The sequence below is a fragment of the Phyllobates terribilis genome, unplaced genomic scaffold (genome assembly GCF_046119375.1).
Source record: "Phyllobates terribilis strain yellow unplaced genomic scaffold, ASM4611937v1 Scaffold_9__5_contigs__length_417890890, whole genome shotgun sequence".
NCBI classification, from domain to species: Eukaryota; Metazoa; Chordata; class Amphibia; order Anura; family Dendrobatidae; genus Phyllobates; species Phyllobates terribilis.
Genome location: NW_027362769.1, coordinates 108,297,711 through 108,313,985, shown reverse-complemented (window position 1 = coordinate 108,313,985; position 16,275 = coordinate 108,297,711). Strand labels below are relative to the sequence as shown.

The window sequence follows — 16,275 nt, the reverse complement described above, 5'->3', positions numbered from 1 at the left end:
TTTGGATTTTCAGCACCACTCCTGCAATGGAAAAAAAAAAATGTTGGAGTGGTGCTTTAGTGTTAAAGTTGTCAACTACCTTTTTCATTGATGCCCCATGTTTGATCGGCTGGGGTCCCACACCTGGCACCCCCACTGATCAGCTGTTACTCGGAAGTGCTTACCCATCTAGCTGTAGTGGCCGGTGCTTGTTACTGAATATCTGCTTCCTATTCAATGGGAGGCAGATGTGCAGTACCCCATGGAGGACACTACAGCTAAACAGCCAAGCACTTCTGGCCAGCAGCTGCCGGCATCGATAACAGCTGATCGGTGGGGGTTCTGGGTGCAAGACCCTGGCTGATTTTCATTGATGCTCTATCCAAAGGATAGGGCATCAATGTTTATAGTGGACAACTTTAAAGTTTATAGTAATGCACAGTGGCAGGTGTAATCTTAATGCTGCATATTCATTAAATGGAACAACATGAGACTGCAAAACAGAAGGCCTTTGGTAATATGATTACACGCAAGCCGAGAATCCATTCTCAATGTCAGGCAGCAGCTACAAGAGCAAAGACTTTAGGATCTATGAAAGAAAATCTTGAGATACCAGTGTACTGTTCTCTATACATCTATAAATCACATCTAGAATATGGGATTTAATTTCAGGCTCCACATTTTTAAAGAGGATATTAAGAAGTTAGTGTTGGTTCAAAGGCAGCAACTAGATTACTACAAGGGATGTAAGGCCTCCCCATATGAGAGGTTGGGAGAGTTGGGCCTGTTTAGCTTACCAAATACCCTCAGAGGAGATTGCATTTATATGTATAAATACATATGGCTGATAAGGGACTGGCACAATATTTCCTTCCAAAGGACTACATGTGGAGGAAAGGAGATTCCAGCAGCTAAATAGCAAAGAGTTCTTTACAGTTAGAGCAGTCAGACTGGATTGCTGACCACAAAAAGGTAGTGGCAGACACTAAGCATTTATAAAGAGGTCTAGATGCTTTTCTTACAACAAATTGCATTGTGTTATAAATTTATTGCCAATTTATAACTGGTGGAGAAAGGTTCATCAAAATATGTAAACTCCTTTCTACACAGACCAATAATAGAGGTTTTACAGTATTATACAAGTAATCAGCAAAATATATATTCAAGAATACAGGCCACATCTCTGCAAAGAAACACCACAGAAAAAGTTATAAGCTGTGAACCTTCTGACAATTGTGACCTTGGCAGGTGTGTAATAAATCGGTTTCGTTGCACAACTTGTTACTATCAGTAGCTTTTAATGCATTTGTAAATTACAAGATACATGGCAGAAGTGATTTTATAAACCCAGCCAAGTCCTCCCAGATTTTGACTTTGTGCACATTAAAGGCATTAATAGCAAATGACAAAACCGTACAAACTTTTGTATCTAAGTTTTACCATTTTTAATGAAAGGACTTTGGAAATATGGTACATTTCCTTGACAACACAACATTTCTCAGGAGCCACAGTAAAATTCTTTTTACAGCTGATCAGTTGACTGTAGACATTCCCAGCACCATTTACATGGCGAATAAAATCAGGAAAGCAACCATCAAACAAAACAGACCCATAGCTTCAGACAGGGCAAATCCCAAGATGGCGTAGGAGAACAGCTGCTGTTTCAAGGAAGGATTTCTGGGAGGAAAAAAAAAAAAAAAAAGTAAATGTTAACATTCTGCTTACCAAGGCAAACATTTCTACAGAACAATCATGAAGATTCACAATTATATAGTGGAGTTCAAATGCAACTGATATGCCAGTCTTGTTAGCCCCAGCTAGACTAGCATTGTTAAATACTGGCAAAAAAAATAACATGAAGGTTCTTGATGACATGATCACTCATTTATTGTTTTTTTGGCAATGATGGGTGATAGTTTTAAGAGCCTAGATCTAAGCTCAGGTTCACACATTGTTTCATGGCCCCTACTTGGACTGGCCAGATATCCTGACATTAATGACAGCCTCAGAAAAGGCCTTGTGAGGCCGTTGAGACTAGATTGGCAATGTGAAGATGTGTGAACTTTGCCTTAGTCTGGACCGACTTCACATGTTTTGGCTCATTATTTCTGTCACCCATGAGTCAATCCACAGCACTGTAAAGACATTTATCATGCAAGTCTTAAGACTTTGGGACAAATTTATAGGAAAGCCAATTAAAAGGTTAGAGCTGTGGTTTAGAATGCATGTTGGTGACCAGGTTTAATCAGCCAGTGTGACTGGCACTGGGGGAAACAGGAGAGTGTTCTCAGCCCTCCGTCAGTCAGACAGGGCTGTGGAGTCAGTAAGTCAAAACTCAGACTCCTCAATTTCCATGACACCGACTCCCTCATGTTTAAGTGATAAATTTACTGTAGGACAGATTCATCTCAGCTAAAAGTCTAGATCCTTAGATCAGGAATAGGATATTTCATAACTTTCCCAAAGTCTTCTGAAAAAATATTCCCCACAAACTGCATTGAACTACTGTATGCTATTTATTATATATTTTAGGAGTCGGTCCATTTTATACAGATTCCACCTCCACAGCCCTGACCACAGACTCGAGATCAGTGTGGTCTACAAAAGACATCCATCTTGTGACCAAGCTGAAGTTTACTTGCAGAAATCCTTTAAATTGACAGTCATAAGACAGGTGGAGGTGGGGGCAGAAGACTACATACAAACTTCATGCAGGGACCCCCAGCATTACAAGGCAACAAGACTTACCATGCCAAGTTGTAGTCAAGGCTGTATGGCTATTGAGTAGAGTGGTTTCCACCAACTATAAGGGCATGTGCAGACAGTCAGGAGCCGCTGCGGGTTTGACGCTGTGTTATGCCATGTCAAATCTGCATTAGCCTGATGTTACAGCATAGTGGATTGGATTTGTAGAAATCCCATGTCCACTATGCATCTGCGGATCACCCGTGGACATGGCGGTGCGTCCATCAGACCGCAGCATGTCAATTTCTCTTATGCAGTCGCTAGTCTCCGCAAGAGAAATTAGATCACTACAATGTATTGAATGTGGTAATCTGCATGTTTCAATGAACACAAGCAGATTCACCTGTGTTCAGCGCTTTGGATGCAGCATAAAGTATCCTGCGTTCAAAGTGCTGCCAGTACAGATAATGTGCACATACCCCGAGTGCCCTGGCAGAGGTCAGTCCTCCAAATCTCAATATAATCCCTTGATCAGAGATGGCTACTCTCCTGTAGACATTTTAGGAATCTCCATTTGAAGAGCTTGTAGAAATCTTTTGTCAGTTACAAGATTTATGTCACTTACACCCAAGACTAAGTTCTTATCAAGCTCTTCTAGCACTTCCTACCTCTTGTAATGCCAGACTTCTGAGTCTTCACAACACTAGTCCTCTTGAGGGTAGACTGGGTCAGACATGTTTTAACCCCTTTCTGACATATGTCGTACTATTATGATATGTCAGGTCACTAACTTTGGCGCAGGCTCCAGCACTGAGCCCGCACCTTTCCAGGCACATGACAGCTGACATGTGCCCCTTACAGCTGAGGGTGGAATTGAGATCCACCCACAGCTGTTAACTAGTTAAATGCCACTGTCAATCTCTGACAGCAGCATTTAACTCACGCAAACCAGGCGTCATTGGCCCCTCCTGGTCATGAAGGGGTTAATATGTGACCTTTATAAATGGGCCATTTGTAACATAGTAAGATTGTAAAGTGGTCTTTGATAGAATGTAACATTTTCATATCTTGCATGTAGATATTGTAGCACTGATTGTAACCAGTGATTGTTAGTCCCCACATGACAGCATTGTAAATTGAAAGTTACTTAGCAGCAGCACAAGAGTCATCTTGTAGCCCTAACTTGTGTACTTCCTGGTGTAGGAAGTACTAGTACATTGTGTTGGGTGCAGATATATGGGGCAGGCCCAGGAGTTGAGCCCACTCAATACATGATGGGTGCCAGCTGTGTTACAGCAGGCATCTGCCTCTAACATCAGTGACTGAGCCACCTCTGATCACTGTGGCTCAAACTAAAGCCATGTATGCACCCATCCATTACTCTGCAAAGCAAACATGGTGCATATAGGTTACTATGGCTGCTAGGCGCCCTACTTGGAGTTTGCCAAGTGACGCGTAGAAGCCAATCTGGCCAACTTTAGTCCTCCTGCACTATGATGTAGAAGCAAAGCTGTCTTTACTTATAGCAGAGGTCCCCAACCTATGACTCAGGAGCCACATGTGGCTTGCAGGCCTGTGATTTGTGGCTCACAGCCATGCAAGCTTAGTGATTTGCTAGACCTAGTACACCAAGTGTTCAGATTGTGGCTTTTGTGACCAACCCTGCACAGAAGAGCAGATCTGGATGTGCATATACTTTCCTTTGGACTTCATAAATTACATATGGTAAGCTGAAAATTGGACAATGTTCTTGTCCAAAGAATTGCTTGAAGCTGAATGTATCTTAGGTGCAAGCGCTTAGTGTGAGAATACTGAATGGGGGCAAGGCAAGAACCCCTGGATCTAAAATACTGCCTCAGTGCGATGTCTGTGGGAAAGCTTTGGCTGTCAGTATACCAGTAATGGGGCTCTAGGTGTCATTACTGTGGGGGAACAAAAGCCCAATGTCACTAGTTAGGAAGACCTGGATGTGGCTTGTGACCCTCTTTTGGAGCAGATTATGGTTCTCAATGACAGAGGTTTGGAACCACTGGCTTATAGCACAGGAGACCTGGCAGTTTGGACCAGAGGCTCAGTCATGTGACTGGTTGAGATGCAATACTTCAGGAGCATAGTGCCCCTTTATAAAGACTGGGGAGCGCTGCGCTCATGAAAGTAGAACTTGATATGACCCATTTAAAAGAAGCAGCCAAAATACAAACTGCTATTTGGGATCCACACATCACCAGGGAGGAGGGGCAAAGTTTAGGAGGAAACTTCCCATCAGCTGTTAAATTTGGTCAAACCCTTAAAGGGCCTTTCACAAATTACTACATTGTCTAGTTCAGTATGAATAGTGGCTGCAGAGCAGAACACAGATATTTTTTTTTTTTTTTAAGGTTTCTGCTCCATTGCAGAGATATTTGCAATCTGTATTTGGCACCTAAGTTCAATCAGGTATCAGCAACACATACAGGAAAAAAATAAAATGTATCTGATACCTTCACTAAAGACATTCATTAGGTGCCAAATACCTTGAAAGCAAACTTTTTTTATTTATGTTACTCGCTCATAGCACCATTAATTCCACAGCGCTTTACAGACAATCATCACTGTCCCCATTGGGGCTCACAATCTGCATTCCCTATCAGAATGTCTTTGGAGTGTGGGAAGAAACTGGAGAACCCGGAGGAAACCCACACAAACACAGGGAGAACATACAGAGTCATTTCAGATGTTGTCCTTGGTGGGATTTGAACCCAGGACCCCAGCACTGCAAGGCATCCTTAAGAGGCAGGATGACTGGTATTTTTTAACCGTTGTAAACTTCAATAGAAGACCTAATCTGAAGTCCTATAAAGACCACCACAAACTCCGCATCGGTTCACAGAACAAACAGAATTTTCAGTTAACAGGACAAGTGGAATTTTTAAGCTCCTCCGTTTAAAATTTTACCCTTCCACCAAAAAGATATAAAGTAGTTACCTGGCATAACCAATGATGAGACTACCAAAAACTGTTCCAATGCCGGCACCAGAGCCAGCAACGCCGACTGTGGCAGCACCAGCGCCAATGAATTTAGCAGCAGTGTCAATGTCCCTGCTGATTGCACTGGTCTGGAATTGCCTCAATACCAGCTGGGTGCAGGGGTTCTGTGTCCCACTGAGGAGTGCGCTTCCCTAGAGGAATATAGAAAACAATACTAAGAAAACATCAGAATATTTATTATTTTCAAATAACTCAAATGCAAAAGTCATCCTTGTGATAACACGACAGAAAATGTCCTTGAATTGACCTGCACTGAGTGCCCTTCATGTTAATGGCCTACTGAATAATTCCAGGCATCAGCATTAACCTAAAGCAAGCTCTGGCAAGCGAAAGGCTCAATATATTCTTAAAGGGGCTTTAACATTAATGACCTAGCCTTAGGATACTCCGTGGAGGTCCAACACCCAGCACCCCAACACATCAGCTGCACATCTCCCTCAGCTTGTAGAGGCTCCTGCAGATCAGCTTCTCTTATAATTAGGAAATTAATAGGGCCTCCAAGAGATGATTTGGGGAGGGGGCAGCAAGTGTCAGCCACCCACTGATGTGATATTGATCAGCTATTTTTTGGGATGGGTCAGATATGACAGGACCACCCATTAATGGTGGTACTTAAAATCCATGTTATTGCTACAGCAGATCTGGTCATAAAAAGGTATCAATAGAGCCTATGAACACTGCATTACCCACCTCCCTTAACCTACACATCATGTATACAGCTGGCTAGAATTGAAGCAGGATAAAGCACAAAAGGTAAAACCGGATTACCTCTCCAGGTCGGACCTCTGGTCGAGACAAAACTGATGCAGAGATTGGTCTGTACAGAACTCTGGACCCAGCACGGATCTGACAGAACAAGAACAGACATTACATCCAGAAATCATGATATGCTGATCATTTTGTGCAAATAAAGGGTTAACTGAATCCTAGCATTCAGTAATTTGCAAGATACACAGTGGTCAATAGTCAAGTAACAAAGCAACTAAACCAAAAATCTAGTATAAAAGCTAAGCAGAAAAAAAAAAAAAAAATCTATGCAATCCACTGTATTACTAGAGCTGTAGCTCTCAGGCCACTGATCCTGCAGCTCAGGGATGAATGGCGGCTGCTCACGTCCTTGGACTGTCAGCAGGGCTAAGGTCACAGACGGCAGCAGGGGGCACAGTGCAGGAGCCCCATTACCAGTGCAGAAGACCTGAAACAGCAGCTGTCAATCAAGGAGGCTGCAGGGTTAAACCACCGAGCAGAAGCAGGGGGGTGCAGACAGTGACATTGACCTACACGGGCCCAGGGATGCGCTGCGGGGAGTAGGCCTCGTCCCCTCCGCAGCACCGCGGCAGGTAACACTCACCAGAGACGGGGTAGACACGAACTTGGCGCAGGCGTACATGTTGTCTGAGGTCTGGGGGGCTTCTGCCGGGAGTCGGGTCAGCTGTCACGGTCCCTCTGCGGGAGGAAACGGGAGAGGAGTCAAACAGAAAAAAACCACGGCGGAGACGGAAGGAAATGGATTAAGAGACAAGACGGCCGAGGGGAGCCCAAGGGAGAAGCCACAACAGGGGAGCAGCCGGGAGCGCAGGGACAACGGATGGCGGCGGATTCCGAGCAGCCCACGTCCCTCCTCTTACCGGCACCAGAGGTCGAACTGAACGAAGGACACCACGCAAGCGCGCAACGCCCTTTATAAAGAAGACCCGGATGGAGGGCGGAGAACTCACTCAAGGTCACTTTGCAACAACTTTATTGACACTGGTTTACAGTAACACAAAGCATTTACCGGCTGATATAAAGAGGAGGGAGAGTAAGTGACCTTAGTGTCACATGGAAGCTCCGCTGCTCCTGGGGACAGACACTTCCTCATCCTGCTCTGCTGCAGTGTCACATCCAACCTGTGCTGTACCCCATAGTGTCACATCCAACCTGTGCTGTACACCATAGTGTCACATCCAGCCTGTGCTGTACCCCACAGTGTCACATCCAACCTGTGCTGTACCCCATAGTGTCACATCCAGCCTCTGCTGTACCCCATAGTGTCACATCCAGCCTGTGCTGTACCCCATAGTGTCACATCCAACCTGTGCTGTACCCCATAGTGTCACATCCAACCTGTGCTGTACCCCATAGTGTCACATCCAGCCTGTGCTGCACCCTATAGTGTCACATCCAGCCTGTGCTGTACCCCATAGTGTCACATCCAACCTGTGCTGTACCCCATAGTGTCACATCCAACCTGTGCTGTACCCCATAGTGTCACATCCAGCCTGTGCTGCACCCTATAGTGTCACATCCAGCCTGTGCTGTACCCCATAGTGTCACATCCAACCTGTGCTGTACCCCATAGTGTCACATCCAACCTGTGCTGTACCCCATAGTGTCACATCCAACCTGTGCTGTACCTCATAGTGTCACATCCAACCTGTGCTGTACCCCATAGTGTCACATCCAGCCTGTACTGTACCCCATAGTGTCACATCCAACCTGTGCTGTACCCCATAGTGTCACATCCAACCTGTGCTGTACCCCATAGTGTCACATCCAGCCTGTGCTGCACCCTATAGTGTCACATCCAGCCTGTGCTGTACCCCATAGTGTCACATCCAACCTGTGCTGTACCCCATAGTGTCACATCCAACCTGTGCTGTACCTCATAGTGTCACATCCAACCTGTGCTGTACCCCATAGTGTCACATCCAGCCTGTGCTGTACCCCATAGTGTCACATCCAACCTGTGCTGTACCCCATAGTGTCACATCCAACCTGTGCTGTACCCCATAGTGTCACATCCAGCCTGTACTGTACCCCATAGTGTCACATCCAACCTGTGCTGTACCCCATAGTGTCACATCCAACCTGTGCTGTACCCCATAGTGTCACATCCAGCCTGTGCTGCACCCCATAGTGTCACATCCAGCCTGTGCTGTACCCCATAGTGTCACATCCAACCTGTGCTGTACCCCATAGTGTCACATCCAACCTGTGCTGTACCCCATAGTGTCACATCCAGCCTGTACTGTACCCCATAGTGTCACATCCAACCTGTGCTGTACCCCATAGTGTCACATCCAACCTGTGCTGTACCCCATAGTGTCACATCCAACCTGTGCTGTACCCCATAGTGTCACATCCAGCCTGTACTGTACCCCATAGTGTCACATCCAACCTGTGCTGTACCCCATAGTGTCACATCCAACCTGTGCTGTACCCCACAGTGTCACATCCAGCCTGTGCTGTACCCCATAGTGTCACATCCAGCCTGTGCTGTACCCCATAGTGTCACATCCAACCTGTGCTGTACCCCATAGTGTCACATCCATCCTGTAGTGTTATACTGTACCCCATAGTGTCACATCCAGCCTGTGCTGTACCCCATAGTCTCACATCCAGTCTGTGCTGTACCCCATAATGTCACATCCAGCCTGTGCTCTACCCCATAGTGTCACATCCAGCCTGTAGTGTTATACTGTACCCCACAGTGTCACATCCAGCCTGTGCTGTACCCCATAGTGTCACATCCAGCCTGTGCTGTACCCCACAGTGTCACATGCAGCCTGTGCTGTACCCCATAGTGTCACATCCAGCCTGTGCTGTACCCCACAGTGTCACATCCAGACTGTGCTGTACCCCATAGTCTCACATCCAGTCTGTGCTGTACCCCATAATGTCACATCCAACCTGTGCTGTACCCCATAGTGTCACATCCAACCTGTGCTGTACCCCATAGTGTCACATCCAGCCTGTGCTGTACCCCATAGTGTCACATCCAACCTGTGCTGTACCCCATAGTGTCACATCCAGTCTGTACTGTACCCCATAGTGTCACATCCAACCTGTGCTGTACCCCATAGTGTCACATCCAACCTGTGCTGTACCCCATAGTGTCACATCCAGCCTGTGCTGCACCCTATAGTGTCACATCCAGCCTGTGCTGTACCCCATAGTGTCACATCCAACCTGTGCTGTACCCCATAGTGTCACATCCAACCTGTGCTGTACCCCATAGTGTCACATCCAACCTGTGCTGTACCTCATAGTGTCACATCCAACCTGTGCTGTACCCCATAGTGTCACATCCAGCCTGTACTGTACCCCATAGTGTCACATCCAACCTGTGCTGTACCCCATAGTGTCACATCCAACCTGTGCTGTACCCCATAGTGTCACATCCAGCCTGTGCTGCACCCTATAGTGTCACATCCAGCCTGTGCTGTACCCCATAGTGTCACATCCAGCCTGTGCTGCACCCCATAGTGTCACATCCAGCCTGTGCTGTACCCCATAGTGTCACATCCAACCTGTGCTGTACCCCATAGTGTCACATCCAACCTGTGCTGTACCCCATAGTGTCACATCCAGCCTGTACTGTACCCCATAGTGTCACATCCAACCTGTGCTGTACCCCATAGTGTCACATCCAACCTGTGCTGTACCCCACAGTGTCACATCCAGCCTGTGCTGTACCCCATAGTGTCACATCCAGCCTGTGCTGTACCCCATAGTGTCACATCCAACCTGTGCTGTACCCCATAGTGTCACATCCATCCTGTAGTGTTATACTGTACCCCATAGTGTCACATCCAGCCTGTGCTGTACCCCATAGTCTCACATCCAGTCTGTGCTGTACCCCATAATGTCACATCCAGCCTGTGCTCTACCCCATAGTGTCACATCCAGCCTGTAGTGTTATACTGTACCCCACAGTGTCACATCCAGCCTGTGCTGTACCCCATAGTGTCACATCCAGCCTGTGCTGTACCCCACAGTGTCACATGCAGCCTGTGCTGTACCCCATAGTGTCACATCCAGCCTGTGCTGTACCCCACAGTGTCACATCCAGACTGTGCTGTACCCCATAGTCTCACATCCAGTCTGTGCTGTACCCCATAATGTCACATCCAACCTGTGCTGTACCCCATAGTGTCACATGCAACCTGTGCTGTACCCCATAGTGTCACATCCAGCCTGTGCTGTACCCCATAGTGTCACATCCAACCTGTGCTGTACCCCATAGTGTCACATCCATCCTGTAGTGTTATACTGTACCCCATAGTGTCACATCCAGCCTGTGCTGTACCCCATAGTCTCACATCCAGTCTGTGCTGTACCCCATAATGTCACATCCAGCCTGTGCTGTACCCCATAGTGTCACATCCAGCCTGTAGTGTTATACTGTACCCCACAGTGTCACATCCAGCCTGTGCTGTACCCCATAGTGTCACATCCAGCCTGTGCTGTACCCCACAGTGTCACATGCAGCCTGTGCTGTACCCCACAGTGTCACATCCAGACTGTGCTGTACCCCACAGTGTCACATGCAGCCTGTGCTGTACCCCATAGTGTCACATCCAGCCTGTGCTGTACCCCACAGTGTCACATCCAGACTGTGCTGTACCCCATAGTCTCACATCCAGACTGTGTTGTACCCCATAGTCTCACATCCAGCCTGTGCTGTACCCCATAGTGTCACATCCAGCCTGTAGTGTTATACTGTACCCCACAGTGTCACATCCAGCCTGTGCTGTACCCCATAGTGTCACATCCAGCCTGTGCTGTACCCCACAGTGTCACATGCAGCCTGTGCTGTACCCCACAGTGTCACATCCAGACTGTGCTGTACCCCATAGTGTCACATCCAGCCTGTGCCGTACCCCACAGTGTCACATCCAGCCTGTACCCTACCCCATAGTGTCACATCCAGCCTGTGCTGTACCCCATAGTGTCACATACAGCCTGTACTGTACCCCATAGTGTCACATCCAGCCTGTGCTGTACCCCACAGTGCCACATCCAGCCAGTGCTGTACCCCACAGTGTCACATCCAGCCAGTGCTGTACCCCACCGTGTCACATCCAGCCTGTACTATACCCCACAGTGTCACATCCAGCCTGTACTGTACCCCACAGTGTCACATCCAGCCTGTAGTGTTATACTGTACCCCATAGTGTCACATATAGCCTGTGCTGTACCCCATAGTGTCACATCCATCCTGTGCTGTACCCCATAGTGTCACATCTAGCCTGTGCTGTTCCCCATAGTGTCACATCCAGACTGTGTTGTACCCCATAGTGTCACATCCAGCCTGTGCTGTACCCCTTAGTGTCACATCCAGCCTATGCTGTACCCCACAGTGTCACATCCAGCCTGTACTGTACCCCATAGTGTCACATCCAGCCTGTACTGTACCCCATAGTGTCACATCCAGTCTGTACTGTACCCCATAGTGTCACATCCAGCCTGTACTGTACCCCATAGTGTCACATCCAGTCTGTACTGTACCCCATAGTGTTACATCCAGCCTGTGCTGTACCCCATAGTGTCACATCCAGCCTGTGCTGTACCCCATAGTGTCACATCCAGCCTGTGCTGTACCCCATAGTGTCACATCCAGCCTGTGCTGTACCCCATAGTGTCACATCCAGTCTATACTGTACTCCATATTGTTACATCCAGCCTGTGCTGTACCCCATAGTGTCACATCCAGCCTGTACAGTACCCCATAGTGTCACATCCAGCCTGTGCTGTACCCCACAGTGTCACATCCAGCCAGTGCTGTAGCCCACTGTGTCACATCCAGCCTGTACTGTACCCCACAGTGTCACATCCAGCCTGTAGTGTTATACTGTACCCCATAGTGTCACATCCAGCCTGTGCTGTACCCCATAGTGTCACATCCATCCTGTGCTGTACCCCATAGTGTCACATCCAGCCTGTGCTGCACCCCATAATGTCACATCCAGCCTGTGCTGTACCCCATAGTGTCACATCCAGCCTGTGCTGTACCCCACAGTGTCACATCCAGCCTGTACTGTACCCCATAGTGTCACATCCAGCCTGTACTGTACCTCTTAGTGTCACATCCAGCCTGTACTGTACCCCATAGTGTCACATCCAGTCTGTCCTGTACCCCATAGTGTTACATCCAGCCTGTGCTGTACCCTATAGTGTCTCATCCAGCCTGTGCTGTACCCCATAGTGTCACATCCAGCCTGTGCTGTATCCCATAGTGTCACATCCAGTCTATACTGTACCCCATATTGTTACATCCAGCCTGTGCTGTACCCCACAGTGTCACATCCAGCCAGTGCTGTACCCCACAGTGTCACATCCAGCCTGTAGTGTTATACTGCACCCCATAGTGTCACATCCAGCCTGTGCTGTACCCCATAGTGTCACATCCAGCCTGTGCTGTACCGCATAGTGTCACATCCAGCCTGTGCTGTACCCCATAGTGTCACATCCAGCCTGTAGTGTTATACTGTACCCCATAGTGTCACATCCCGCCTGTGCTGTACCCCACAGTGTCATATCCAGCCTGTGCTGTACCCCACAGTGTCACATCCAGACTGTGCTGTACCCCATAGTGTCACATCCAGCCTGTGCTGTACCCCACAGTGTCACATCCAGACTGTGCTGTACCCCATAGTGTCACATCCAGCCTGTGCCGTACCCCACAGTGTCACATCCAGCCTGTACCCTACCCCATAGTGTCACATCCAGCCTGTGCTGTACCCCATAGTGTCACATCCAGCCTGTACTGTACCCCATAGTGTCACATCCAGCCTGTGCTGTACCCCACAGTGTCACATCCAGCCAGTGCTGTACCCCACAGTGTCACATCCAGCCAGTGCTGTACCCGACCGTGTCACATCCAGCCTGTACTGTACCCCATAGTGTCACATCCAGCCTGTACTGTACCCCATAGTGTCACATCCAGTCTGTACTGTACCCCATAGTGTTACATCCAGCCTGTGCTGTACCCCATAGTGTCACATCCAGTCTGTACTGTACCCCATAGTGTTACATACAGCCTGTACTGTACCCCATAGTGTCACATCCAGCCTGTACTGTATCCCATAGTGTCACATCCAGCCTGTGCTGTACCCCATAGTGTCACATCCAGCCTGTGCTGTACCCCATAGTGTCACATCCAGTCTATACTGTACTCCATATTGTTACATCCAGCCTGTGCTGTACCCCATAGTGTCACATCCAGCCTGTGCTGTACCCCACAGTGTCACATCCAGCCTGTACTGTACCCCACAGTGTCACATCCAGCCTGTAGTGTTATACTGTACCCCATAGTGTCACATCCAGCCTGTGCTGTACCCCATAGTGTCACATCCAGCCTTTGCTGTACCCCATAGTGTCACATCCAGCCTGTGCTGGACCCCATAATGTTACATCCAGCCTGTGCTGTACCCCATAGTGTCACATCCAGCCTGTGCTGTACCCCATAGTGTCACATCCAGTCTGTGCTGTACCCCACAGTGTCACATCCAGCCTGTGCTGTACCCCATAGTGTCACATCCAGCCTGTAATGTTACCCCATAGTGTCACATCCAGCCTGTACTGTACCCCATAGTGTCACATCCAGCCTGTACTGTACCCCATAGTGTCACATCCAGTCTGTACTGTACCCCATAGTGTTACGTCCAGCCTGTGCTGTACCCTATAGTGTCACAACCAGCCTGTGCTGTACCCCATAGTTTCACATCCAGCCTGTGCTGTACCCCATAGTGTCACATCCAGCCTGTGCTGTACCCCATAGTGTCACATCCAGCCTGTAGTGTTATACTGTACCCCATAGTGTCACATCCCGCCTGTGCTGTACCCGACAGTGTCACATCCAGCCTGTGCTGTACCCCACAGTGTCACATCCAGACTGTGCTGTACCCGATAGTGTCACATCCAGCCTGTGCTGTACCCCACAGTGTCACATCCAGCCTGTGCTGTACCCCACAGTGTCACATCCAGCCTGTGCTGTACCCCACAGTGTCACATCTAGCCAGTGCTGTACCCCACAGTGTCACATCCAGCCAGTGCTGTACCCCACCGTGTCACATCCAGCCTGTACTATACCCCACAGTGTCACATCCAGCCTGTACTGTACCCCACAGTGTCACATCCAGCCTGTAGTGTTATACTGTACCCCATAGTGTCACATACAGCCTGTGCTGTACCCCATAGTGTCACATCCATTCTGTGCTGTACCCCATAGTGTCACATCCAGCCTGTGCTGTACCCCATAGTGTCACATCCAGCCTGTGCTGTACCCCATAGTGTCACATCCAGACTGTGCTGTACCCCATTGTGTCACATCCAGCCTGTGCTATACCCCTTAATGTCACATCCAGCCTGTACTGTACCCCATAGTGTCACATCCAGCCTGTACTGTACCCCATAGTGTCACATCCAGTCTGTACTGTACCCCATAGTGTCACATCCAGCCTGTGCTGTACCCCACAGTGTCACATGCAGCCTGTGCTGTACCCCATAGTGTCACATCCAGCCTGTGCTGTACCCCATAGTGTCACATCCAGTCTGTACTGTACCCCATAGTGTCACATCCAGCCTGTGCTGTACCCCACAGTGTCACATGCAGCCTGTGCTGTACCCCACAGTGTCACATCCAGACTGTGCTGTACCCCATAGTGTCACATCCAGCCTGTGCCGTACCCCACAGTGTCACATCCAGCCTGTACCCTACCCCATAGTGTCACATCCAGCCTGTACTGTACCCCATAGTGTCACATACAGCCTGTACTGTACCCCATAGTGTCACATCCAGCCTGTGCTGTACCCCACAGTGCCACATCTAGCCAGTGCTGTACCCCACAGTGTCACATCCAGCCAGTGCTGTACCCCACCGTGTCACATCTAGCCTGTACTATACCCCACAGTGTCACATCCAGCCTGTACTGTACCCCACAGTGTCACATCCAGCCTGTAGTGTTATACTGTACCCCATAGTGTCACATACAGCCTGTGCTGTACCCCATAGTGTCACATCCATCCTGTGCTGTACCCCATAGTGTCACATCTAGCCTGTGCTGTACCCCATAGTGTCACATCCAGACTGTGCTGTACCCCATAGTGTCACATCCAGCCTGTGCTGTACCCCTTAGTGTCACATCCAGCCTATGCTGTACCCCACAGTGTCACATCCAGCCTGTACTGTACCCCATAGTGTCACATCCAGCCTGTACTGTACCCCATAGTGTCACATCCAGTCTGTACTGTACCCCATAGTGTTACATCCTGCCTGTGCTGTACCCCATAGTGTTACATCCAGCCTGTGCTGTACCCCATAGTGTCACATCCAGTCTTTACTGTACCCCATAGTGTTACATACAGCCTGTACTGTACCCCATAGTGTCACATCCAGCCTGTACTGTACCCCATAGTGTCACATCCAGCCTGTGCTGTACCCCATAGTGTCACATCCAGCCTGTGCTGTACCCCATAGTGTCACATCCAGTCTATACTGTACTCCATATTGTTACATCCAGCCTGTGCTGTACCCGATAGTGTCACATCCAGCCTGTGCTGTACCCCACAGTGTCACATCCAGCCAGTGCTGTACCCCACCGTGTCACATCCAGCCTGTACTGTACCCCACAGTGTCACATCCAGCCTGTAGTGTTATACTGTACCCCATAGTGTCACATCCAGCCTGTGCTGTACCCCATAGTGTCACATCCATCCTGTGCTGTACCCCATAGTGTCACATCCAGCCTTTGCTGTACCCCATAGTGTCACATCCAGCCTGTGCTGTACCCCATAATGTTACATCCAGCCTGTGCTGTA

General features: G+C 48.7%; 1 protein-coding gene across 1 annotated transcript in view; it reads right to left on the bottom strand.

Moving 5' to 3' along the window:
- Window positions 1-1,400: 1,400 nt before the first annotated feature.
- The window catches only part of ATP5MC3 (ATP synthase membrane subunit c locus 3), a 31,304-nt gene continuing 16,429 nt past the window's right edge, over window positions 1,401-16,275 (bottom strand). The window contains exons 2-6 of the mRNA XM_073646893.1: window positions 7,320-7,343; window positions 7,043-7,137; window positions 6,460-6,537; window positions 5,629-5,822; window positions 1,401-1,656 (exon numbers count right to left, since the gene is read on the bottom strand). Coding sequence (XP_073502994.1) covers window positions 1,542-1,656; window positions 5,629-5,822; window positions 6,460-6,537; window positions 7,043-7,081 — 426 coding nt within the window. The 5' untranslated portion in view covers window positions 7,082-7,137; window positions 7,320-7,343 and the 3' untranslated portion in view covers window positions 1,401-1,541. The remainder of the gene's footprint in view (window positions 1,657-5,628; window positions 5,823-6,459; window positions 6,538-7,042; window positions 7,138-7,319; window positions 7,344-16,275) is intronic.